The 25,667-nt window shown below is 37.4% G+C and overlaps 2 protein-coding genes across 4 annotated transcripts; both read right to left on the minus strand.

Annotated features, from left to right (window-relative positions):
* Positions 1–364: 364 nt before the first annotated feature.
* On the minus strand, positions 365–11,374 carry LOC137187274 (GTPase IMAP family member 9-like). The gene is made up of 5 exons (XM_067596061.1): positions 11,187–11,374; positions 9,882–9,977; positions 7,080–7,362; positions 6,129–6,188; positions 365–5,010 (listed from the first exon to the last, which is right to left on the minus strand). The coding sequence occupies exons 3-5, from the start codon at positions 7,342–7,344 to the stop codon at positions 4,343–4,345; spliced, it is 993 nt and encodes a 330-aa protein (XP_067452162.1). The 5' UTR covers positions 7,345–7,362; positions 9,882–9,977; positions 11,187–11,374; the 3' UTR covers positions 365–4,342.
* A 3,664-nt stretch (positions 11,375–15,038) lies between these two features.
* LOC137187286 (trichohyalin-like) lies at positions 15,039–22,480 on the minus strand. 3 transcript variants are annotated; one of them, XM_067596086.1, is made up of 4 exons: positions 22,297–22,480; positions 20,993–21,094; positions 19,244–20,177; positions 15,039–19,213 (listed from the first exon to the last, which is right to left on the minus strand). In XM_067596086.1, exons 2-4 carry the CDS (start codon positions 21,012–21,014, stop codon positions 18,133–18,135), a joined length of 2,037 nt encoding a protein of 678 aa, XP_067452187.1. In that variant the 5' UTR covers positions 21,015–21,094; positions 22,297–22,480; the 3' UTR covers positions 15,039–18,132. The 3 variants fall into 3 exon arrangements, with proteins under 3 accessions (XP_067452187.1, XP_067452186.1, XP_067452185.1); XM_067596085.1 differs by having other exon boundaries at positions 15,039–20,177; positions 20,993–21,079; XM_067596084.1 differs by having other exon boundaries at positions 15,039–20,177.
* Between the last annotated feature and the right edge of the window lie 3,187 nt (positions 22,481–25,667).

Here is a 25,667-nt window from a genome sequence, read left to right on the forward strand (position 1 = left end):
TTTGACAAACATATTTTATAATTAAGGAAATTTCCAACTGCATACCCAAAACATCCCTTTTTACATCTGTTGCAGGGTACAAAGTTCTAGTTTTCAGATCACTCTGGTCTAGATGGGAAACAGCCAGCAGATGGCAGCAGAACTCCAAAGATCCTCTTGACAATGATCCAATATACAGTCAGTACAATCACACAAGTGACTGTATTCCCCTACAGTTCCCCATAAGAAGCTCGAAGTTAAAGAAAAAAACAAACAAACAAACAAACAAAACCACACAGTCTGATATCTATTCTGTATCAGGCTGTTCCAGCTCTACACTGAAGCTACATGTTTAAAGAGAGTAAAATATTTAAACCAAGACATGTTTGTTTTTTTTAAAGGTCTGAACCATTCCATTAATGGAAACATTCAAGATCTCTTTTGCATTATTTCACATGCATTTCTCTAAAATTTAGCCTTACACATTTTATTTATAGGGAATCTCTTGACTATTTCACCCTGAAATCCCTGAAAACTTGGATATTTATTGTGACAGTAATTTTTAAAGAATCAATTTCAAACCTTAGAAAAATCTGAGACTACAAATATGTGCATTTGTCCATACGTCCTTCTGCAAAACAAGGCAGGTTTATTAAGCACATTTAGAGAAGGCAAAACAAATTTAAAGAATACACCAAATTTTTCCAATTTCAAACACATTAAAATATTGTTAATCATGAGGTTTATAAAAAGTTGACTATCGTGTACATCCAATCAGAATGCTTGAAGATAAAGTCAGAAGATTCATCCTCTTGAACAATGAACAAAAGTTTATTTTCACCAAAAATCAAAGGATTTGCATTCATGAACATAAAGGGAGAGAAAAAACACACACATGGGCTTTTGAATCTGAAAGAAAACAAAGACAAGATTCAAGTTCAATTAGTCTCACATGTCCATTGAAAACCCCACGAGCTGGATCTCCACAAGCTGCTCCACTGAAACTCAACACACATTAATCTGTTCATTGCCGGCTCACGTTCACTGAGAGATATTTACTGCTATCAGCCCCGTCATAACAACCTGTGTGAACGCTGTGTTTAAGTCATATTTAATGCAATGAATCTCTGTACATTAGTGTTCATATTTTTGTCATAGTAAAGATTGCTGCACAAATCAAAATATGAGTATATAAGTGTGGATGAAAATCTGCAGTTTAACTTTATATAACAGGTTAAATTCAGCTTTCTGCATAAAACTGATGTCAATCTGTCTATTTTGAAAAGTAATAAGTGGCACCAGTCTGGAGTCTACAAAGAATTCAAACTGAATGAACTCTTGGATATTTAAAAATCCAAAAACATTGTAAAGATCTGTTAGTTCTTGTTTTGTTGTAAAGGTAATCAACAGTGTTTCAGTTTGCAAACGCATGTTAATATAAAGAACTTCATTCAGCTAAATGGAAATAGTTGGAGATGCTTGAACTACTTCTATCTATCAGCCAGGTGTCTATGTTAAAAATAAAAAGCTTACTGTATTTACCATATGTATCCAAAATATACAGCAAACACACCTGCAGTGAAGAACTACAGCTGTGTGCATCACATTAATTTACATTTGTTGTATTGTGACACGGTCAGAAGAGGGCAGCACAACATCACTGATACTCCCGATGACTCCATCAATACTGCTCTGTTTCCAGCAGGTCAATAAATCACTGGTTAAAACTAAAAACAGCAGTACAAAAATTATAGCAATTCTACCACCACCAATACCAACATTCTTAGTTAGGGAAAGGCTAAAAATAAGGCACACATAGTTTGCCTGGGGCCCCCAAATGACTAAATACACCCCTCTTAAAATACATGGGTACATACAGGGTTTGTTTATCTTATTATGCATTATTCAAAGGTGTCAGTTAAACTCGACATCATATGAAAATTTCAAGATGATCAACTTTATAGTGTTGAATCAGGACCCCCTTTATTTGGACTAAGTAGCTAATAAAAAATAGGTGTGAAAGTCAATAGGCCACAGCCGTTATTTCAATTTGTCATATACATATTCAATCAACATGTTATATCTTCTGCTGTCCCTTCAGTGGACTTTGTAGGTCAGTACGTTTGAAGAACCTCCACTTATTCCTCGCACAGCCTCAAACCGTCCAGTAAAACTGAGGTGAATCAGTGTCTGCTTGACACCAGTGTCCTTTAGTATGGTGAACACATGTTTATTTATTTACTTATCAAATGTCTTTACAAGGGCCAGGCATCTAACGAGCAAAGGATAGAATAACATATAAAGATACATTAGATTGTACTGTGCAAAAGTTTTAGGCAGTAAAAGTAAGGTGAGGATGCTTTGAATAGTTTGTATTGATCAGTTAACTTGATCCAAAGTTGAGTAAACAGCAGAAACCTAAAGTAAATCAATATTTGCTGTCAGCAGCTTTGTCATTAAAACAGCAGCGGTTCTCCTCGGTTCACCTGCACACAGTGTTTCAGGTACTCAGCAGGGCAGTTGTTCCAGCATCTTGGAGAAGTTGTCACAGTTCTTCTGTGGATTGTGGCGTCTCAGCTGCTTCTTTCTCTTCATGTAGCCCAGACTGACTCCATGATGTTGAGATCAGAGACCATCTGTTGCAGGACTCTTTGTTCTTCTTGTAGCTGGAGATAGTTCTTAATGACTCTGGCTGGATGTTTGGGCTCGTTGTCATGCTGCAGATGATCAGACACCTCCCTGATGATGTTGCTTTATGGAGAAGAATCTAAAGATCTAAAGTGACAAAAACTTTTGCACAGTACTGTATGTTAATAAATAACGATATAAAAAGGTTTCTATTAACATTATATTTTGTCAAATTTTAAATATTTCCAATGACGACAAATGGACATAACAGCTGAATGTATAACTCCTAAAAAAATAACAAACATGAACTGTGGTTACATTTTATCACAGATTAACCACAATTATAAAAAGAACTATATTCAATTAATTGGTACAGTTGTCTCGTCATCGTCATCTATTCTTTGGTAAATATCGTGAAGAACCACTTCCGCAACATCTTGTTACATGACTTCCTGTGTACAGATGACCACTGTGGTTGACCTCCCACATGATCTCTGCCATGATGTCCGCCATGTGTCTGCAACCACATTCTCCTACATATTTTCAGGTTCTGATCTCATTCCTGCTGCGGATATGAAACCTTCACATTTTAACAAGATCAAGACAAACTCTGTGTTTCATTTTGGCACCTTATTTTGATTTAGCTATTGTCAAATTTTAGTCATTTGATTTTTGTTAGTTTTAGTCAACAAGAAGTAAAGACATTTACATTTTCATGTCTTCTAAGCATTTTGAGGTCATATTCAGTTCAAATTTACAAAAAATCAAATTGAATTAATAGAATTACTATCATTTAAGTACCATATGATCTTATACCCAATTATTTTCTCAAAGATTTGATTAATGAGTGAATTTGGCTCTTAAAAAATATTTTTTAAGTACAAGTAATATCAAAAGGGATGTGCAGAGAGCCCAGTATTTGTATTTGTATCTATATTTGTTGAGGCAGTAAAATTATTTGTATTTGTGTTTGAATAAAAGTGGAAATAAGTGTAAACATTATTTTCGTTTTTATTATGCTTTTAATTTAAGGATATCAGGATGTTAAAAAAAAAAGTGTTTATGAATAAACTATCTTACGAAGGAGGTCCCCATACCGGGTCTCCCAGATCATAGATGACTGCGCTGACTACTGAGCTAAAACTTAGTGCATTGGAGATGTGCAGACAGACCTGTAGCTTCTTATACACCCATAACACAGAGACAGCACAGTGTGTAATGTGTAGGAAAGAACTTCAAAGGCAATTATTTGCTTTGCACTTTCCATTTATTGCCTATTTCTTACAACCTAACTGTAAGGAGAAGGGGAACAACAGGTTATGGAGAGTCCTTTGAGAGCACTTCCTGTGTGTTGGTAGCTGAGCTTTATCACCCCCAACTCCAGGAGTAATGTTTAAATTAGGAAATGTGCGTTTTGTAGCAGGTGGATGTGACTCCCCTTAATTTTTAAAATACTTGTACGAAATAAATGTTTGTAAAAAACCCACTATTTGGGCTTTGCCAAATAACGTATTTGGATTCGGCACCACCCTTATTATCAGTATCTGTGTTAACAGTTCATATATTAGCAAACTGGGTTTAAACATGGTGGAGTCATTGCCTTAAACATGCAATCAAGACTATTGTAGCTCACTGATTTCTATGCAGAACTTTTCATTATGAAATGAATATTTCATTTCAATTGCTCCCTAATATCCCTGAGCTTCATATTTTGCTTTTAGTTTTTTTCCTCTTTCTATTTGTATATTTGATCTTCTCTCTCTTTCTGGATGCGTTGTTTTTGCTCTTCGATTGCCCTTTCTGCCTCTTGGAACATCTCATTGGTGTAGTGGCTTCCTCCGTTCTTCTCGACTATATTTCTGATCTTCTTAATCAGCTCAGTGACTTGAAGGCGATCCTTAATCCTATTATTGAAGACATGGTACTGGCCATTGCATCTGGCGACAAGTTCCTGCAGGTCTGTGCTGCCCTCCATGAAGTCCTCAATAGTGGTGTCTTCGAATTCCAGATTGTCACCATGAGTAAAGAGAACCATGCTGTATTTGTCTGCATCCTGGCCAAATATTCCTTGAATTGCCTTCACTGTCTGCTTTTCTTCTAATGTGAATCTGCCCACCTTGATAACTATCAGAAAGATATGGGGTCCAGGAGAGGAAAAAAAGATGCACTGACTGATGTCTCTATTTGTTTTATCCTGGTCATACCTGGTGTCAAACAGGCCTGGAGTGTCAATAACAGCAACCTTTTGTCCATCCATTTTACCTGTGCCCTTAGAGCACTCTTCAGTTATAGACCTAGCACTTAACTTTGTTTCAAAGCACTGACGCCCAAGAATGGTATTTCCTGAGGCACTCTTCCCATTTCCAGTCTTCCCCACCATCACAATCCTTAGCTCCTCCTGTTCTGTTTGGAAGGATGACAAATAAGTATTTGTAAGATTTTGTACAGTACATTTTACATCAGAAATTGGCATCTTAGACAGTGTTAAGGAAGAAACTCAAACCCCAGGTGCTTTGAGAAAGGGAAATTATTTGCACATTTTAGGTAGAATTTTACTGTTATTGCAATTATTATATGTTGGTACAGTTGCTCAAAAGTTTTACTATTATAATTTCTACAAGTGGATACAATACAATTGAGTAACATTTAAATCCAACAAAAAGGATATTTAGGGTGCCTTAATGAATCCTTTGTTTACTTTCATGAGTTTATGCTCACCGATAGATTATCAAAATGGAACAAACCTTTCGCTGCTCAATATTCACATCCTGTGTGAAAGTTCTCATGACAAAAACAACAGTTTGAAAAAACATATTGACATGTGAATTAATTACACAAACAAAATGACCCCATTGTGTTAAGGCCTTTGGTCTTTCACACCCATCCTGGAAAACTTCACAGCCAATTCTATTTGTTATAGTGTACCGTCCTCCTCTGTACTCTGAATTTTTATCTGAATTCTCAGAGGTTTTTTAATCAAACTTAGTCCTTAGTACAGATAAAGAAATTACAGTTGGTGACTTTAATATTCATGTTGACATTGATAATGATAGCCTTAGCAATTTCTCAGTGTCCACAGGTGAAAGTAGAAGGAAGATGATGAGACTTCTTCCATGGAGGAGAACTTAAGGGTTGCAAATGAATAAAACCAACTGCTCTATATCTCTGCAAGATTTCATCAGCCAGTTCTTATAATCTAACTCTCTGTTAGAGTCGCTGTCAAGGTCATGTCTGCCATTGCAGAAGACCCAACTGATATGTTTGTAGAGGTTAACAGATCACAGATTCAGTCTGCCCTTGATATTGTGATGAAGTGTGCCAATTGGCCACTCTTGACTCTCTGTATGAGTGACACAGTCCACCTTTAGCAGCAGACTCAGGGGCAAAGTCTAACGCACAGAACAATTTCAGCTTACTCCAAAACTGGAGGTACTGCACTTGTTCTGGACTACTTTTGTTCACAGCAACAAATCTGTCATAACTGTCCAGTGAGTTACCACCACAAGTCAACAAATTCTTACTTTTGTCACCCTGGTTAGCTTCTTTCTTCAAAACTTCTTTTGAAAAATGCCTCATTTGACCTGTAAGAACAGTAAAATAGGTACATTATTAAGTAGACAAACACACACAACATCTCTCAATTGAACTTTAAAGGTTAAAGTTGTTGTTATTCTAAATTCTCTGATTGTCAGAAAATCCTAAGAAAAACAAAACAAAACCAAGGATGTGTTAGTCCATCTCTCAATACTTTCTGACTTCCACATCCCGCCTTCCTACTGAAGACATAAATCTTTAATGGCTTACAAATGTATAGATACATTTTTAAACAGGCTCAGTAATTTCCTAAAACAACTGGCAAGCATAGTTCTTAACAAACAAACAGGAGAAAGCTGTGCATAAGTTTGGGACTATTTTCAGTGGTGGATGAATCCACATTTGGTGCTCTAAGTGAGTGTTACTGGTAGCAGGATGGTGTATGTGGGATTGAATAAAAGTCAAAATAAACTACAGTGTGTGTGTTCATGATCATAAAGGAACATGTCACCCAGTGCAGAGGTGTGGCTCGATGGTGTGTTTTTAATAGTTTATATTATGTATCAGGCTTTGCATACACAGGCAATTCTTGTTAGAAGGATCAGTACATTGTTTCAGTGGGTTTGGTCTTTTAATGGGGCTTGATGACAGTAGGAAAAATATGGAATATTGCCAGTTATCCCAGGTGCAGTTAAGTTACTGCAAATACATTCTGTTGTTATTTGAACACTCAGAACTAAAGGTTTTCTTCAGCATTAACAACAATGGTTTAACCACAAATTAAATTAGATTTAATCAAATGTGTGAGTATGTATGTGTCAACATGAAAGGACAGACAACATCACAAACTGATGTGGATTATAAACTACAGCTAAAGAACATTTAGGCCAAGTTATAAACTTCATAATTTGAATACATTTTTACATTTGTTGTCTTACCCATGTTCTTTTCCAAATGATTAGCAAGTTCACAGTGATTGATTTCTTTTAGAATGTCTAGTGTGATCTGCAAGGCCTCATTGCTTCCATAGTGTTCAGTCATTAACATAGCAGTGTCCATGGTGTCCTTGCCCTCCAGTTTACCCCGAGGAATAGGTTTATGCTTGGATTTGGTGTATTCTTTTAAGTTGAAATGAAACCTTTTAAGGTCATCTTTTAAAAGGTTGTCCAGGGTTTTCTGGATCTCCACAGTGACACTGGCCATGTCAAGTAGGGTTGTGGTCTGCAGAAAGAAAGGGATGAAAATTATTTGCCGTTAGCATTACAGAGAAATCACTGTCTATATCAAGTAAAAATCCTGATGGTTTGTTATGCCCTTATATTCTCTAAAAATGCAAATGTTTTTGCATTTGTAATTTTACTGTATTGAATATAAAACAACAGAAATTTTACCCTTCCGGCCATTCTGCGGCGAACGCTCCAAAATGTTTTGTTTTTATGGCCTGGAACTTTATCTCACCGCTCTCATCACTAGTGTTTCCAGAGCACAGCAGGCAGCTATTTTCAGCTACAAACCTCTGAATACCCATTATACAGCAGACAGACAAAGTTAGTGACTAGAGACTTTGTGAAGACCAAAGCAGCTAAAAGGAGAATGACTGTTGGACTTCAGGTAAGGTGGACACAAATACAACTCAAAATGAATGCTAATGATGTTCTGTGTCTGCTGATGTGTAAATAGGCAACTGTTTTCTAACCTATTCACTGCAACAACTTTATGTGGTGATAATATGTCGATGTAAATTACAGCTTGTCGCACTGCCCCCAAGGGGTCAAAAGAATTAATTAATGCAGGTTTACCATAATTTTTGATGTATTTTAAAAGGATAATTCCAGTTTATTTCAACCTGACATGTTTCCCATAAAAGTGGCCATCGTAACTGGATAATGCTAACTTTGCACTCACTGTGTTACAATTCAGTAACACCTACTATCACTTGCACCAGGTTGTCAGTTATTAATATAACTAATCTAACATTACATAACATATTCAGTCACATCTGCTGTTACTGGCATCAGGTTGTTTGTTACGAATAAATCTACTCTAACATCACGTCAGTAACGCCTGACCTTACATGCACCAAGTTGCCAGTTTCTAATACAACTAATCTCACGTCACATTAGTAACGTCTACCATCTCTTGCACTAGATTGATAGTAACTAATATAACTAATCTAACATCACTTCAGTCAAGTCCACCATTACTGGCATCAGGTTGCTAGTTAGTAGTTAATCTAATGTCACTTCTGTAACATTTACCGTTATGTGCACCGGGTTGCCTGTTACTAATACAACTAATCTAGCGTCACTTCAGTAACACGATTTCTCGCACCAGGTTTCAAGTTACTAATACAACTATTCTAACATTACTTCAGTAACTTCAAGATGTTTCCATTATTCTGCACCAGGTTGCCCATTCTCACTTCACTTCAGTACTTAAGATGGAACACCCAACACCGGAATTCCAGGGCCCTCCACCTCCCATCAGGTTTTTCAACACCAGCACCAGCAGCCTACATCATCCAGGGCAAATGACACCATACTGCAATGACTGTTTGAATTCAAAATTTACTGGCTATAAGCCAGCACCAGCCCACCCTATATGCTGCCCCTCTAATCCTTGGAATGGTGTTCCTCAGCTTTGGCATTGATTGATTCTACAGTCTCTGGAACTCTTCAAGAAGGATGAACACCATTCTTCATAAAGATATTCCCTCATTTGGTGTTTTGATGATGGTGGTGGAGAGCACTGTCTAACATGTCAGTCCAAAATCTCCCATAGGTGTTCAATTGGGTTGAGATCTGGTGACTGTGAAGGCTATAGCATATGATTCACATCATTTTCATAATCATCAAACCATTCAGTGCATTAAGTGACCCCTCGTGCCCTGTGAATTGGGGCATTGTCATCCTGGAAGTCCATCATGACCTGCTCTATGTGAAAAGTGCCTTGAGATAAATTTGTTTTGATTTGGCACTACATAAATAAAATTGAATTGAAAATTGAAATGTTTCATCATGGGGTGAAGGTGACCACTCAGGCCAACTTTGTATTGAATTACAGTTTATATATGTATATATATATATATATATATACACATATGTATAGATAGATAAATATGATATAGATATACAGACAGGTGACAAAGAAAAAACTGGTACAGGTCTGAATGCTTGACCCCTGCAGTAAGGGGATCTGGTGGCTCTGTTATGCTGTGGGGGGCATTTTGCTGACATGGTTTGGGTCCACTTGTCCCCTTAGAGGGAACTGGGGTCAGAAGATGTCTTTGGTTAATTGTCCTTTGTTTGTTTAGGGATTAGTCAGAATTTGTTCTGATAAGATAGTTGGATTTGTTGGTATTGTTTTGGCCTTCGGTAGGTTTGTACAGCAATTTTAAAGGATGGGGATTCTAGGGTCTGGTAGCAGTTTACTATTTACATCCAGTTATTTGTATGAAATGCTGGACTGGAGCATAGCTATCCTTATTATACTTCAGATATTCACAGAGTGTTCTTATCCTACTTCCTTACATACCTTATAGACATACCTTATAGACATGCAATTAAAGGAAACTTACACTTACCACTTGAACAGTGGTAACAAATCTGTATCTTCAAATAATTGGCTTAATAACATTAACAATTACAGCTTCAACCTGAAAATGTATTATGTTGCCTTTAAATCTTAAAGAGTAATTTCTGAGGGGTCCTTTAATTGTCTTTAATTGGGAAATTAAATACCTAAAATTGTCCAGGTTTTGTAGCAGCAGCCATCAGTTCCTGTCCAATAGCCACAGGAAACAAGCCGTTCCTCTTCATCCGAAATCTACCTCAAAGCTAACAGGTGAAAATCACATAAGCAGGTGATTTGAAGCTAGAGTGAGCAACTGGCTCTCACAGGCTACCTGCCACAGCTACAACCATCAGAGCCCTTTTTAAGCTCAGTAATAAACAGTAACATTATTGTACTCTAGGTTTAGTACACAATACAAACTATAGCTCATTCTAACTTATATTAAATGCAAAACACACATTACTCCCTAACATAAGGAGTAAAACTATGACATCTAAAGCAACACATTCCTTTGGCATTAAGCTTCAAACAGCATAAACCATGTGAGTTTACATTCTGGACAAAGAGGTAATTTGTATAAACTTTTTTTTTTTTTTTGCCAAAGTCCACCTAGCATGGTGGCTAATTAGCAATATAAACATTAATTTCATTGTTAAAACTTTACCATAAGACATTGCCATAAGACATATAAAAAGGATAGCCTTTTACATTTATGTTCAATGATTGAACGAGCGCACTTACTGTACTGTACTTCAACTGTTTACTTTCAGCGGTGGTGGTGGGTTGGCCAAATGGCTGTGATTGGCTGAATGGCCGTTCAATCACTCCAACATGACCAATAGGTTTGTCATGTATGGGGAACTGTCATTGGAGAAGGAGGGAGCATCCGCTGCTTTGGTTCACTCTGAAGCCCAGCTTCATTGATTAAAAGTTAAGTCAGTAAACGAGAAAAAGTTAACTTCCACCGATTGTAATGCTATCTAGCAATAAATTGCTCACCTCTTGCATTCATCTCGCTCTACGTGGTTTGAATGCTGCATTTGGCTGCATTTTTGTACAGCCATTTTATGTCTAAACCTGCAGGGATCAGCGCACTTCCTTATTCCTGTCGATTCCTGTGTGTTTAAGTTCTGCCTAAAACATGAAATTAGTCCTGCACCAGCAGCAGGTCATTAAAGGACGCAAGGGGACATTAAATTTAAAATACTGGTCAGTTTTTAGACATTAAGATGTGTAATAAGTGACAAAACGAATTACAAATTTATTATTAAATGTGAAAATAATAGGCTACTTACATTCCACACACTCACACAAGGAACCATTTTTGGTTAAATAATAATCAAGAGGGCAGTGTCGTGGTTTCATACGAATGCTTTCCACAACAGATGACACATCAAGTACAGTTATTATTCAAAATGTGAGATTTAGAGGAATTCATTGTTCAGCTTTTACATAAAAAGTGAATTTCTCACCGCCTGAAGTCATCAAACTCCTCTTCACGCTGGTTTTCGGTTGCCGACCATTTCTCCTGGTAGACTTTGATGTTATTCTGAGGAGAAATTTAACTGCACCGACATGTGGCCTATTTACTGGAGATTTTGCGGAGATGAATACTGCACTAATCACCGACTCCTTATCTGTGAAGTCTGCCCCCTGCCACTTCATTTCCTGGTGCAATGGTTTTACAGCACACCCACCCACAGACCCTTGAGTCAAAGTCTAGGAGAACAAGCGTTAAATACAGACTTATATACAGTATATAACTAAAAATCGATTACGCTGTTAGAAACAAAAAATAAGCAATTAGATGTTTATTAATTTACACAATACCAGATTAATGGACGGAGAGTTTTAGTTCTTGTTCATTATTATTATTAAACTTGAATTTGATCTTGATCATCTATGAACTGTAAAATCATTCACCTGAATCACTTCAACTTTTCTTTTGTTTGGACCTTTAAGTGTGTTTGGCTCAGTAATAATGTCCACATCAGCACCACCTGCTGCTCTCTCTCCACATTGTGTTTATGTCTTTCATTTGTCTAATTTTATCATTTCATCTCCTTTTTAGTTTTCCATGAACGTGTTTAATGCTTCCTTATTAACACATACGATAAAGATTATAATATCACAGTTGTATATATAATATTTATAAATCTATGGGCTCTCCCTCTCTCACTCTGAGGTCAGACCAGCAGCTGGCTGCGTAATGAGCCGCTGTTTCAGTAAACCAGGCGCTGAATACACGCACGCAATGAAAACCGCAGCAAACATTTGCGCCACATTTTCTAACTAAATTTTGCCCTTAGAGATTTACCATTGTAAATGTAAGGCTTATGGTTTTAAATAAGTTAAGTACAAAGTTTGAGTTATCAGATCACTCTGACCTGGATGGGAAGCAGCCAGCAGATGGCAGCAGAACTCCAAAGATCCTCTTGACAACGTTCCAGTATTCAGTCAGTGCAGTAACACCAAATTACTGTATTTCCCTCTATATATCCCCATAAGAAGCTCAAAGTTAAAGGGAAAAAAAATCACATTGTCTGACATCTAATCTGTATCAGCGTGTTCCAGCTCTACATTGAAGTTACATGTTAAAAGAGAGTAAAATATTTAAACCAGACATGTTTTTTATTTTTATTTTTGTTTTTTTGTTTAGGTCTGAATCATTCCATCACTAGAAATATATTTAAGATTCAGTGATTTAGAGCCTCTATTTCCCTCATAGACTTCAGCTGACGACTGTCAGCAGCTGTTTGATCAGATGGAATGGGGCAATGATGGCCTAAAGGTTAGAAAAGTGAGTTTGTGAACGAAAGGTCACTGGTCCAATCCCCCAGACCAGCATGATAAATCTGGTAGGGAAAGTGAAGGAGAAGCACTTGATCCTCCCTCATTACCGCCACTGAGGTGCCCAACAGCTCCAGTGGAGCTGCTCACTGGTCATCAGATTAGACTGTGGTTGCACTGGGCTGCTTCCAGGTGTGAATGTGATCAAAAAGTTCCTGAAAAAGAGAGACTCCCCTGAATAAATATAGGCTAAAAGTTAAGAATTAAATAATTCAAATGGTCAGATTATCTACATGAAGCTGTGCTTTTGATGATCATCTTTTTCTGTTTTGTTTATCCTGATAAAATATTGTTGTATTGTCAGGCAATATTGACTCACTGAGTTTCTGTTGTACGTTTGGTCATATGTAATGTTTTATCAGGATTATCTTGAAAGTGACACATAGTTAAAATGTATAACAGGTGTCCAGATCAGACGGAACATTGGTTGGACCATTTTAGAAAGTGTAGCATATTAACTTGTTAATCAAGACATATAGGATGTATAAAACTACATAATGAACACTGTATATAACTAGAAGAGTAACAACATAACAGGTGGTAACAACATATTTCGATGTTGCTGGAACTTCCAGATAACGCCCCGGGCGTCAGCACAACTTGCAATTTGAAAAAAAAAAGTAATCTCGAACCATTTGACAACAGTCATACAACGTCTAAATGTTTGCTGGGTAGCTCTTCCCAACTAATAAAACACACTTACACTAGTAAACACCCTCCCTTCCAAAACAGTGCCGAGCTGCAGCAGTGAGATGTTCCAACAATTAATATGCAGGGTCTGCTCTGTCTTTTGTCTCCAATCAAAGGCTGTCCTGTCATCAGTGAGTCCCATTTGTTCACGTCACAATATTGTCAAATACTTGCCTATACATAATAGCCTGAGCTGCAGTCTCCCTTTATTGGTAATCAAGGCAGAGCCAATCAGTGACTGCTACACATAGTGGTCGATTCCTTCAGCTGAGTTGTGTGTGCAGACCATAGACTGTATATGTATAATGGATGTAGCCACCATTACATTCCCATTTTGAAGCCTCAATCTTGGATCTTGGATTTTTGGAGCCAGAAGTGATGAGAAGTGACCATATTTGGATGAGAGAGTGGAGCTGGGGAGGAGCACCAAAGGGTCCAACTACAGCACCTTTCACACTGCTGGTAAGGACTTGTTAATCACAAGGTAGTCACACACACAATCACTCATCGTGTGAATTTGTTAATTTCGAATTAATTTGTTTATTTCCATATTTTGGGCATTTGTTAAAGGTTGTTTGCCTAACCACCATTTATGACCATGTGCCAGTTTAATTACTTTGCTTCACATGATTTTTCTTGAACTTCTGCTGATGTTAAACCAGATGGACTGTTCAGTAACTATTATGTGTACTAGAGTTAATTCACAGTATTGCAGGCTTTTATTTGAAGCTGTATTACATTTGTTAATAAGTCAGTCTACTAATATTATGTTTGCTGATATTATTTGGAGATGCATTTTTTCAATTAGTTGTAAGTGAACTTATTATGATACTTAAGTGGTTCCTGATAAATGATATAAGATGTGTTTATTGTTTATTTTCTATTATTTCAGACGACACCACCTTTATAGAATGAAAATGAAATTTTTGTGATGAATCCTCGTGACATCCTGAATAAAAATCCCTTCCCTGACTCTTTCACTGACTGACTTTCTATAATATTGTCAACCCAAATAAGTGATTCCTGAGGTCAATTCCTTAATGGTTATAAAGCAAGAAAATTGAGATGGAACAACTGGAGGTTGAAGTGGTTTCATTTATAATGAAATACACAACATTTGTGAAAGGAGTAAAATATTCTTCAAAGTCAATGGCACATTTTAAAGAAGGACTTCTGAAAAATATTTTTAAAAAGTTGTTTGAAATGTTTTATGTCTTGTATTTGTGCATTAAAGAATTGTATATTAAAGAAGACTTGAGTTAAATGTTTGATTTTGTTGGACTTAAAACTATTTTAAGTTCCTCTGACCTGCACCTTGCTGTAAGAAAATTTGAAAATTTAAAAAAAATAAAATATTATGATACAAACATTGAATAAATGAAGAAAACATGCTGAAATAGTCTATTCTGTTAAATAATTGATTAGTATACCAATGTTATCAGAAATCAACAATGAATCAAACAGATCATCTGCCGTGGACCATGGGTTGTGATAACTAAACACAGGGCTGTTTCTGGACATTTTGGTGTTGTAGGCGAGATGTCCACTAGCAGAATCAATCCTTTCATTAGAATATTTATTAACATTTACAAATATTTATTAATTTTATGATAGCTTGTTATTTTACATGTGACTTGATTCAGCCTCACTCACTTTCTGTTCTGTGTCATGTCATCAGCATCATCTTTCAGGTAGTATTTGTACATGCACTAGTCCCTGTTGATAGTGGGTTTCACAATGATGGTTATTCTGCTTGGCTAAGAATGGATTAGATGACATAGATCAATGTTCAGATATTTCTTTAATAGGAGCACTCAGGTCATCACTGTACAGGCTTGTAAAGAGAATGACAAAGAAAGAAGCGGCATGAGTTCACTTTATATATGCTTCAAGCGAACATCTGGATTTCCACTCAAATTCTTGCTCCATATGTTAATTTGGCACATAGTCAAAACACATATAGTTCCTACATACATTCTTAACACAATTCCAGACATCTTTGCACTGAATCCATCAGAAAATGACAGTTTCTAAGAAGTGTTGTTCTCCATTATCAGGAACTCAGAAATCTTGTGACTCTGGGCTTCTTTCTTAACAGTCAATGTCTGTAGCTGAGATATCTGATAGTTAAGAGTACACTGAATATACACTGGACATACATGATTGTAAAATATGTTACATCACCTGTAATGACTTTTCCTGGTTTTAATCATATCAGGATGTGATAAAGAACATATTCTGGTTATTAATATCTCTGTATGATTATAACAATATCCAGGTTACTGATCATCTGTGCAGGAGTGTCATCAACTCATCACAGATAGTCTATATAATATTTATTTTAATTATGTTTTTACTTCAACTTACAGTGCACACTAAAATTAGTAAAGCATTTTAAATATGTTTTATAGCTGAATACCTCTGCATTAAGAAAATATAATGTGCTAGTTTCCTCTAATATTTAATAGTCATATGGCCGCATCAGACACTAACTAACTTCTGCATCAACAAAATACTTAAGTTTTCAACCAAAAGCTGCATTTTAGAGGTTTGGTTCACCTGCAAAATGTTACTAAAACAGACGAAAATTGGCGCTTCCTATCATTGACTGAAACTACTGATCACTGTTTTTATATTTTGTGGCTCTGCAATTCACTCGTTCACAACACTGTGCCTTCAGTGTTTTAACAGTTTTTGCTCTGGGTAACTATTGATCAAAATGCCTGGATTTGCTGGATCTGGACTTTGCCACACTGGCCCCACTCATGAGTTCCTGCTCGGCCCATAGACTTTACATTGTGATGACAGCACAGATTTTTGAATTGGTTTTCTGGGCTCGAGCAAAGTTTCGCAAATATAAAACCTCCATGGATCAAAACTCTCTTTTACAGTGGTGGTCTATGGGGAAAATGCTTTTTAGGCAGCAGGGGGATTTTTCGCTGCAATATCGCGAGTGACTGCTGGGAAAAATTGGCTGCAAGGCTGAGCCGGGGCATCTGAAATGAGTTACAAAATATATCTTCCTCCTCTTTGGTGCCCCTCCAGCGCACCTGTGCCTAAAACGACTCTGTCTTAACAGTCCAGAGTCCAGAGGGGTTGAACTTTCAAAATATCCAAAGCCTGTTTTATGTGAGCCTGTACCATGAAGCCAGATCAGTATGTTAGCATCAATCTTTGGAATGAACTCAAGCTTTCCAGTATCACAAAGCTGGCTGACTTTTACCAGGGATAAATCAACATGGTAACCTATGCTGAACAGCTAACCTGCTCCAGAGAAGGTTAACTTCAGAGGAGCAGATCACAGCTCATTAATACCCCAACCACTGACCAATCAGATCAGGATCCCAACATAGACAAAAGTCCAGAGTTTACAATAAAATGACAAGTGAAAAAGAGTGATTTATTGTTCCAGGCTTGAATTTCCACTCTGTTTAAAACAGCTTTTAACAAACAGACGTATAGTTCACGACTCTAAACACATAATAATGTTTTTAGCTGATGATCAGTGTCGATGAGTTTACACTCTGATTCCAACACTGCAGCTCAGAATAACATGAGACGACTGTCTGATGATAATTGGAAATAAAAATGAAACCCTCTGTTGTTTGTTATTAGAGAAATGATCCACACACTGTTAATCAGCTCCTGTGATTGTAAATGCAACATTTCAGTCAGATTAACCTCATCAGTCAGTCAACTACTTTTCCTCTCTTTGCTTTGGCAGCAGAAACAGTCTTTTTTCAGTTTTTTATGTGCATGACATATTCAGAATAGTTTCTTCATAATCCAACTAAAAAGCAAAACTCATATATAAATAGTTCCCACATGCATTTCAAGCCTACTTTTAATATTTGGAAATCATTTCTACTGTTTCTACATCTTCTTATTCTGTTGTATGATTATATTGTTAACATTTCACTTTTTTAAATATCACTTTTTGCTGTCGCTAAAACAGAGCTTTCCCCCAGATAAATGATGTTACATATCACATGATATCACATGAACCTGGAAGAGGCGTAGCTTGAAACCCAGAGCTGACTGAGCTTATTGATAACCAGCTTCATGATACCAGTTATCCAGACAGCTAATGTTAATAACACAAAGAGAGCCAGACGAGGTTGAACTTGCTTTGTGATAAAGGCCTCCGATCTACTACATCAGCTTCACACATTCATTTTGATGATGAATTTGTTACATAGCTCTTCCTCAGCAGGTCCAACTGTACAGTGCGACGTGTTGTTATTTCCCTCCTCTTTAAAGACTTAGCAAAGCTTTCCTATCTTCCTTACAGACGGGGTCATGGCCTCAAACATCAACCACTTCTCTGAGAGGACAAACAGTAGAAAGATTAACATCCCATGGTGACAAAAAGTGGCGAAACCCGCTGATCTCCTCCAGAAGTCTTATCCAGAATCTGAGTACAGTTCCACTGGTGCCACTAATGACCTTGAGCTTGTTTATGTTTGCCTGTTGTAAATGGACTGACAATATATGACATTAAATATATGTCCATACAGTAGCTGCTATGTGCAACATTTTGAAAAATCTAAGCAGAAAATATCTTTCAATTAAATAAAATCAAACAATTACTACTGTTATTTTTTATGTATGATGGCAAAAGGTCAAAAATGTTGAACAATAACACAAATCCACCTGTCAAATGCCTGAAAGTTGTTTCCCTTTTTATAAACATGGCTTTTTACTACATTCTGGACAGTAGCTGTAATGTAAATTGCACCTAAACTGCACCTTTAAATAATGAATGTACTGGATTTTTATCTTCAGCTATCAGTCTGGTCTTTATTTCACACTCTTTCTTCACTTTTTTCTCTGGTCTTTCAGTTCTCTTTTATACTGCACCTTTAATTGATCAATTAATCAATTAATTGAACCTCCTCCTTCCTTTCCTCTTCTTGCTTCTTCCTCTCTTCTCTCCTTCCTCTCCTCCTCTCTTCTCTCCCTCCTGTCCTCCTCTATTCTCTCCCTCTCTCTCCTCTCCTCCACTTTTCTCTCCTTCTCTTTTCTCTCCTGCTCGTTTTTTCTCTCCTTCTCTTCTCTCCTCTCCCTCTCCTCTTTTCTCTCCCTCTCCATCCTCTCCTCCTCTTTTCTCTCCTTCTCCTCTTTTCTCTCCTTTTCCTCTTTTCTCTCCCTCTCCCTTCTCTCCTCCTCTCTTCTCTCCCTGTCCCTCCTCTCCTCCTCTTTTCTCTCCTTCTCCTCTTTTCTCTCATTCTCCTCTTTTCTCTCCTTCTCTCTCCTCTCCTCCTCTCTTCTCTCCCTCTCCACCTCTCTTCTCTCTCTCTCCGCCTCTCTTCTCTCCATCTCCTCCTCTCTTCTCTCCCTGTCCCTCCTCTCCTCATCTCTTCTCTCCTTCTCCCTCATCTCCCTCTCTTTTCTCTCCTTCTCCCTCCTCTCCTCCTCTTTTCTCTCCTTCTCCTCTTTTCTCTTCTTCTTCTCTTTTCTCTCCTTCTCCCTCCTCTCCTCCTCTTTTCTCTCCTTCTCCTCTTTTCTCTCTCTCTCCTCTTTTCTCTCCATATCCCTCTTCTCCTCCTCTTTTCTCTCCTTCTCCTCTTTTCTCTCTCTCTCCTCTTTTCTCTCCATATCCCTCTTCTCCTCCTCTTTTCTCTCCTTCTCCTTTTTTCTCTCTCTCTCCTCTTTTCTCTCCATATCCCTCCTCTCCTCCTCTTTTCTCTCCTTCTCCTCTTTTCTCTCCTTCTCCTCTTTTCTCTCCTTCTCCCTCCTCTCCTCCTCTTTTCTCCCCTTCTCCCTCCTCTCCTCCTCTTTTCTCTCCTTCTCCTCCTTTCTCTCCTTCTCCCTCCTCTCCTCCTCTTTTCTCTCCTTCTCCCTCCTCTCCTCTTCTTTTCTCTCCTTCTCCTCTCTTCTCTCCTTCTCCTCTTTTCTCTCCTTCTCTCTCCTCTCCTCCTCTCTTCTCTCCCTCTCCTCCTCTCTTCTCTCCCTCTCCCTCCTCTCCTCCTCTCTTCTCTCCCAGTACTCCCTCTCCATGTTCATCCGTTTTTCACTCTCCATCTTCATTTCCTCAAACTTCCTCTCCCACTTCTGCTCCATATTTTGCCTCTCCCTATTAAGCTGCATCTCCCTCTCCTTTTCCAGATCACACCTCTCCTTTTCCTTTTTCAAGTCATTCATTGCCATATTCATTTCCTGTTGTTCCTTCTTTCTCTCCTCCTCTCTCTCTCTCTTCTCCTTCTCCCTGTCAGCCTGGAGTTGTTCAGTAATATCCTTGAATTTTTGGTCATATTTTTCTTTTACTTTTTTCTCCAGTTCCTCTTCCTTTTTACGTTCTTCCTCCTCCTTTTCTTTCAGGATGCGTTGTTGTTTTTCTTGAAAGGCTCTTTCTGCCTCTTGGAACATCTCATTGGTGTAGTGGCTTCCTCCGTTCTTCTCCACTATATTTCTGATCTTGTTAAACAGCTCAGTGACTTGAAGGCGATCCTTCAGCTTATTATTGAAGACATGGTACTGATCATTACATCTGGCCACAAGTTCCTGCAGGTCTTCGCTGTCCTCCATGTACTCCTCGATAGTGGTGTCATCCAGATTGTCTCCATGAGTAAAGAGAACCATGCTGTATTTGTCTGCAGCCTGGCCAAACATCTCTTGAATCACCTTGACTGTCTGCTTTTCTTCTGGTGTGAATCTGCCCACCCTGATAACTATCAGGAAGATATGGGGTCCAGGAGATGAAAAAGAGATGCATTGAATGATGTTTCTATTTGTTTTATCCTGGTCATACCTGGTGTCAAACAGGCCTGCAGTGTCAATAACAGCAACCTTTTCTAACTCTTCAGTTATAAATGTAGCACTGCACTTTGATTCAAAGCAGTGACGCCCAAGAATGGTATTTCCTGTGGCACTCTTCCCAGTTCCACTCTTCCCCACCATCACAATCCTCAGCTCCTCCTGTCCTGTTTGGAAGGGATGAAAAATATTAAATAAGAACTCTAATGGCCAATCCACATAAAAAGTGTTTTTAGAGGCTTTTTAGACGTCCAACAGTTGTAAACTGATATGTTAATTGTACCAATCAACACTGGCTCCAAGACGTGTGTCATCCTAGGACCCCCCATGTTTTCTGAGTTTTGTTCTCCTCCTAAGGACCAAGCAGCAGAAACACTACTGTGTATATTCAGGCGGCTGCACAGATTTTTTTTTTTTTGACTTATGTGCCAGGTGAGCAATTTTAATTCGACTGAATAGTTTGAGTCCGGTATCTAGTTCTTATAATACATCCATGATGCTAATGTGTGTGTAAATATTCAGAGTTCACAGTTACACAAGATGTTTCTCAGTAGTGATTTAATAAATGCAGAGGCTTCATGTAACATGTTGCTATATGTTATCAATCCATCTATAAGTTTGTTGTCCTGTTCCATGCTGTATTTCTGTAATTTTGCTTTCTTGTTCTGTTCTGTACACACAACATCTATTGCAAGTCTGTCTGTCCTGGGAGAGGGATCCTCCTCTGCTGCTCCTCCTGAGGTTTCTAACATTTTTTCTACTTTAAAGTTGTTGTTTTTGAGGAGTTTTTCTTTATTCTAAGGACAGATGATGTTGCATTGCTGTACAGACCTCTGAGGCAAATGTGTGATAAGTGATATCAGGCTGTATAAATAAATACTGACTTGACTTCACAAATACAAAGAAAAAAACATACTGAATACAATTTAAGTCAAAGGACCATATGAACATGAATATAGTAGTATCATGAGTCATGACTTACCACATTTTAATTTGCTGGCCATGTTTGGGTTTAAGAGTGTAGAGTTGATGCTGCAGCTGAAGTGAAAGTCTTTCTGGTGCTAAACCTCTTTATATGGAGGCTCTGTGGATCAAAAACAGGAATTTATGACTGTGGGCCGACTAGAGAGAAGCAGAAACCTTGATGGGTGTGTAGTTAGTTTGGTTACTGTACAGTGCAGTTAAATAATAGTCACCCATTCAAACATGAGCCAAATGTATTTTCATGCATAGTGATAATAATTCAAAAAGTCTGTCTATTTAAGTTTCTTCATGGCATTTTACATATTTTCAAAATCCATGTGTATGTGATTGGTGCAGAGTGGGAGTGGAGCTGTTGGTAATGCTGCTGATTACAGACTGCAATTTATAGTGTAATCATTTGGTGAATATATACATACATACATATATATAAATGTGTGTTTGTGTGTGTGATAGTGATAAAATACTTACTGGACAAAAATTATGTAAGTGTAAGGGAGGAAGACAAGAATGGGACACAAAAATGCATTTCCTGTAGAAAATGTGTGTGATTGCTAAAAGCTGAAATGTAATAACTGCAGAGTCAGAAGCTGAAGTGCTTTGCTTGAAGAAGCTAACAGCTGAAATACTAAAGCTGAGAGTTGAACTGTAGTACTGTAAAAGGGGCTGAAATGAATTGCCTCAAATTGCTTCAAAAAGTTTCACATGAAAAGCCGGCTGGTGAAGCGCTTTGCTGAACACCTTGCAACCTAAAATGCATTGCACACAGCTGAAATGTTTTGCATTGCAGAAAAAAGTAGAAAGGTTAGATGCGTAGTTGAAGTGAAAGCACTGACTGGGCGTTACAGTTGTAGTTGTCTTAAAAGTACAGATATGACCTGGAGTTAACTGAAGGCTGTTCTACTTTCCATTTAAGTGTCAAATAATATTTGTATTTATTTTTGCCAAAAAAATCACTGAATGCAGCTTTGAAAACTTGGATGTATGTTCATGTGTAATTACAACACTTTCAGAGAGGAGGGTGTCAGCAGACATTAGACAGTTAAGATCATGACTCAGTATTTATGAATCCTTTTAGGATTTAAAGTTTCAGTCAACTTTAAAGCTTCATTTAACAGCAGGAATAAGCAGCTTTCCGGTTAAAAGAAGGATCAGAGAAGTTGGACCTACAGGACAGAAAGTGGAGGACTTGGCGGAGCGCAAAACGCGCAGAATGCAGATCAAATAGTCAGCAGAGCGCACTCATACCACTGTATCTGAGTCATGTTAACATGGTATAGTGCGGGTTTGCTTCAGAGCACTCACCTACTGAGCTCATTAGACGCGTCTTCGGGCTGGATTTCTGCTGCTGACCACCTCTCCTGGAACAAAGTGTGATGTTATTCTGATCTTATTTCTGTTGAGATTAATTCCGCATTACAGTCTCCACCCGCATGTTCACTGACTATCAGAGAAAGTTTGGACCGTCCCAACCGCATCACATCCCGTCCAGTCAAACCCGCCCACAGACCTACTTTCGTTTAGACCTTCTTTTGTGTGTTTGGCTGCATTTACCTCAGTAATAATGTCCACATCAACACCACCTCCACCTGCTGCTCTCTCTCTCTCTCCACCTTGTGTTCATGTCTTTGAGTTGTCTTATTTTATCACTTCATCTCCTTTTAGTTTTCCATGAACGTGTTGGATCCTTATTAATACTTATAGGCTATGATAAAGATTATAATATCACAGTTGTATGACTATAATAGTCTTTCTCAGGTGGAGTTAAAGTTTGTGTTTTTAATGAAGATATTAACATTGATTTTACTGTACTTAAGTACACATTTGAAGTACTTGTACTTTACTTGAATATTTCCATGTGATACTACTTTATACTTCCACTCCATTACATTTCAGAGGGAAATATTGTACTTTCTACTCCACTACATTTATTTGACAGCTTTAGTTATTTTTCAGATGAAGATTTGACATAAAATAACATATTTTTATATTCTAATTGTTGTATAAATGTTTTGCTTTTTTATTTTCTTTGAAAAAAATTAGGAACTTTGTGTGAAAGGTGCTATATAAGAAAAGTGTATTAGTGTAATTATTATTATTATTACATGATGCAGTACTATTACTAGTAATCTACTCAAAGTATCTAAAATTGGCTCCACATTCATGAACTACAACATTAAACTTACATGAATGTGTTAGAGATAAACACAAACAATATAATATACTGTAATAGTATATGTTAAGTCCCCAAAAAGGTGTAGGGGATGAGGGAAGTAACATTGAAGGATTACCCAGATAAGGAGGAGGGGGAAACTGAGATGTATAAAAAACAAGAGAATTTATTATATAATATAATTGAATGTGTGGGGGCTGAACCTAGAGAGAGATAGAAGGAAAGAAAAAGGCAAAGAGGCACACACAGCACCAGGGCTGTAACAGTATAACACTCGAAAAGAAGCCAGTCTGCATAAAGAGTACTTTTACTGTGGATAGTTTAGGCACATTTTGCTGTTAATAGTATTTTTTCAGTATTTTTACCTAGCCTAAGTAACATTTTGAATTCAGTACTAATTTTTTAGATCACAGTATTTCTGCTTTTGCCAGTGGTGGAAGAAGTATACAGATCCTTTACTTAAGTAAAAGTACCAATACAGCAATACAGAAATACTCCTCTACAAGTAAAAGTCCTGCATAAAAAATCCAACTGCAGTAAGAGTACATAAGTATTACTAGCTTGATGTAGTTAAAGTATTGCAGTAAAAGTACATAAGTATTATGAGCTTGATGTAGTAAAGTATTGCAGTAAAAGTACATAAGTATTATGAGCTTGATGTAGTTAAAGTATTGCAGTAAAAGTAGTGGTTTGGTCCCTCTGACTGATATATTATTATATATGACATCATTAGATTATTAATAGTGAAGCATCAGTGTTAGAGCAGCATGTTACTGTTGTAGCTGCTGGAGGTGGAGCTAGTTTACATTACTTTATATACAGTTACCTAGTTTAGTCCAGTGGTTCCCAATCTAGGGGTTGGGCCCCTCCAAAGGGTCAGCAGATAAATCTGAGGGGTTGTGAAATGCTTAATGGGAGAGGAAAGGAGAAAAAACAAAGTTTGCATGTGAGAAGTTTAGAGGAAAAAAATCACTATTTGGTGGAGCTGTTAACAACTCATAGACATGTGAAATGTGACCCCGACTACACACTGCTTTTTGTAAGACATCAAAAGCCAAAAAGGTTGGAAACCACTGGTTTCATCTTTAACAATGTGTTGTATTTTAAAAGCTTGTTATATTATCCATTGTGTCAAATCTTCATCTGAAAAGTAACTAAAGCTGTCAAATAAATGTAGTGGAGTAGAAAGTACAATATTTCCCTCTGAAATGTAGAAAGTAGCATCACATGGAAATACTCAAGTAAAGTACAAGTACCTGAAAACTGTACTTCAGTACAGTACTTAGTTGCTTTCCACTACTGACTTTTACTTATGTAAAGGATCTGAATACTTCTTCCACCACTGCTTTGAGGTCAGTACCATGACTGTGTGATGAGCTGCTGTTTTAGGAAACCAGGTGCTGAATACACGCAGGTTGTGGCCGCAATCGACATGAAAACTGCAGCAACATTTTCTTAGTTTTCACCCAAACAAGCAGAAAACTGTAGAAATCCCAGAAAACTTGGAAGTTTTATTATTACAGTATTCATTTTAAAATTCAAATCTTAAAGACAACAAACATGTCCCCCATCTTTTATATTCCACCATACTTCCTCTTTACAGAACAGCAAGGCAAGTTTATTCAGCACATTTACAAAATACACCACAAGACATTTAAAAGACATAAAAGAAGATGAAAATTGTAGAAGAAAGTGAACAGATGAAAACAGAGAAGCAGAGGAGAATGCAGGATGTGAGCACAGTGTGGATGATGGTAAAAGTGTCAAAGATTTAATTCAAAGCATTGAAGAAAAAAATGTTTTTAACCTGGTTTTAAAGTTGGTGAGAGATCAAGCTTAAACAGTTTGTTTCAGCAGTGTGTGACATAGTAACCATCTGGCTTCATGTTCTGTTTGGACTCTTGGAACAATTAACAGGATGTTACCAGACAGGATGTTTGATATTTCCACAGTGCACACCCAGAACAGAACAGCCCTTTTTACATCAGCTCATGTCACTGGGTTCAAAGTTTTAGTTATCAGATCACTCTGGCCTGAATGGGAAGAAGCCAGCAGATGGCAGCAGAACTCCAAAGATCCTCTTGACAATGGTCCAATATACAGTCAGTACAGTCAATACAATCAGACCAAGTGACTGTGTACCCCTACAGTTCCCCATAAGTAGCTCAGAGTTAAAGAAAAAAATCTAATCTGTATCGGCTTGTTCAAGCTCTAAATTGACGCTTCATGTTTAAAGAGAGTAAAATATTTAAAACAAACACATTTCTTTCGGTCTGAACCATTCCATCAATGGAAATATATTCAAGATTTCTTTTGCATTATTTCATACACATTTCTCCAAAATTCAGCCTGACACATTTGGTATGTAGAGAAAAAAAAGACTTTTTTTACCCTGAAAACTTGGACACTGGTAATTTCATTTAATTGTAACAGTCAATTTAAAAGAATCAATTTAAACCTTAGAAAAATATCATGACTACAAATATGTATATTTCTCAATACT

The sequence above is a fragment of the Thunnus thynnus genome, chromosome 8 (assembly GCF_963924715.1).
Source record: "Thunnus thynnus chromosome 8, fThuThy2.1, whole genome shotgun sequence".
In the NCBI taxonomy this organism is placed as follows: Eukaryota; Metazoa; Chordata; class Actinopteri; order Scombriformes; family Scombridae; genus Thunnus; species Thunnus thynnus.

Excerpts from the sequence above, each read along its gene's own strand:
- LOC137187286 (XM_067596085.1), bottom strand. The coding sequence starts at position 21,014 with ATGGCCAGCAAATTAAAATGTG. Across the intron at positions 20,178-20,992 it reads GGCCAGCAAATTAAAATGTG|GACAGGAGGAGCTGAGGATT; the intron begins GTAAGTCATGAC and ends CCTTCCAAACAG.
- LOC137187274 (XM_067596061.1), bottom strand. The coding sequence starts at position 7,344 with ATGGCCAGTGTCACTGTGGAGATCCAGAAAACCCTGGACAACCTTTTA. Across the intron at positions 6,189-7,079 it reads TCATTTGGAAAAGAACATGG|GTCAAATGAGGCATTTTTCA; the intron begins GTAAGACAACAA and ends CTGTTCTTACAG. Across the intron at positions 5,011-6,128 it reads AGCTAACCAGGGTGACAAAA|AACAGGAGGAGCTAAGGATT; the intron begins GTAAGAATTTGT and ends CCTTCCAAACAG.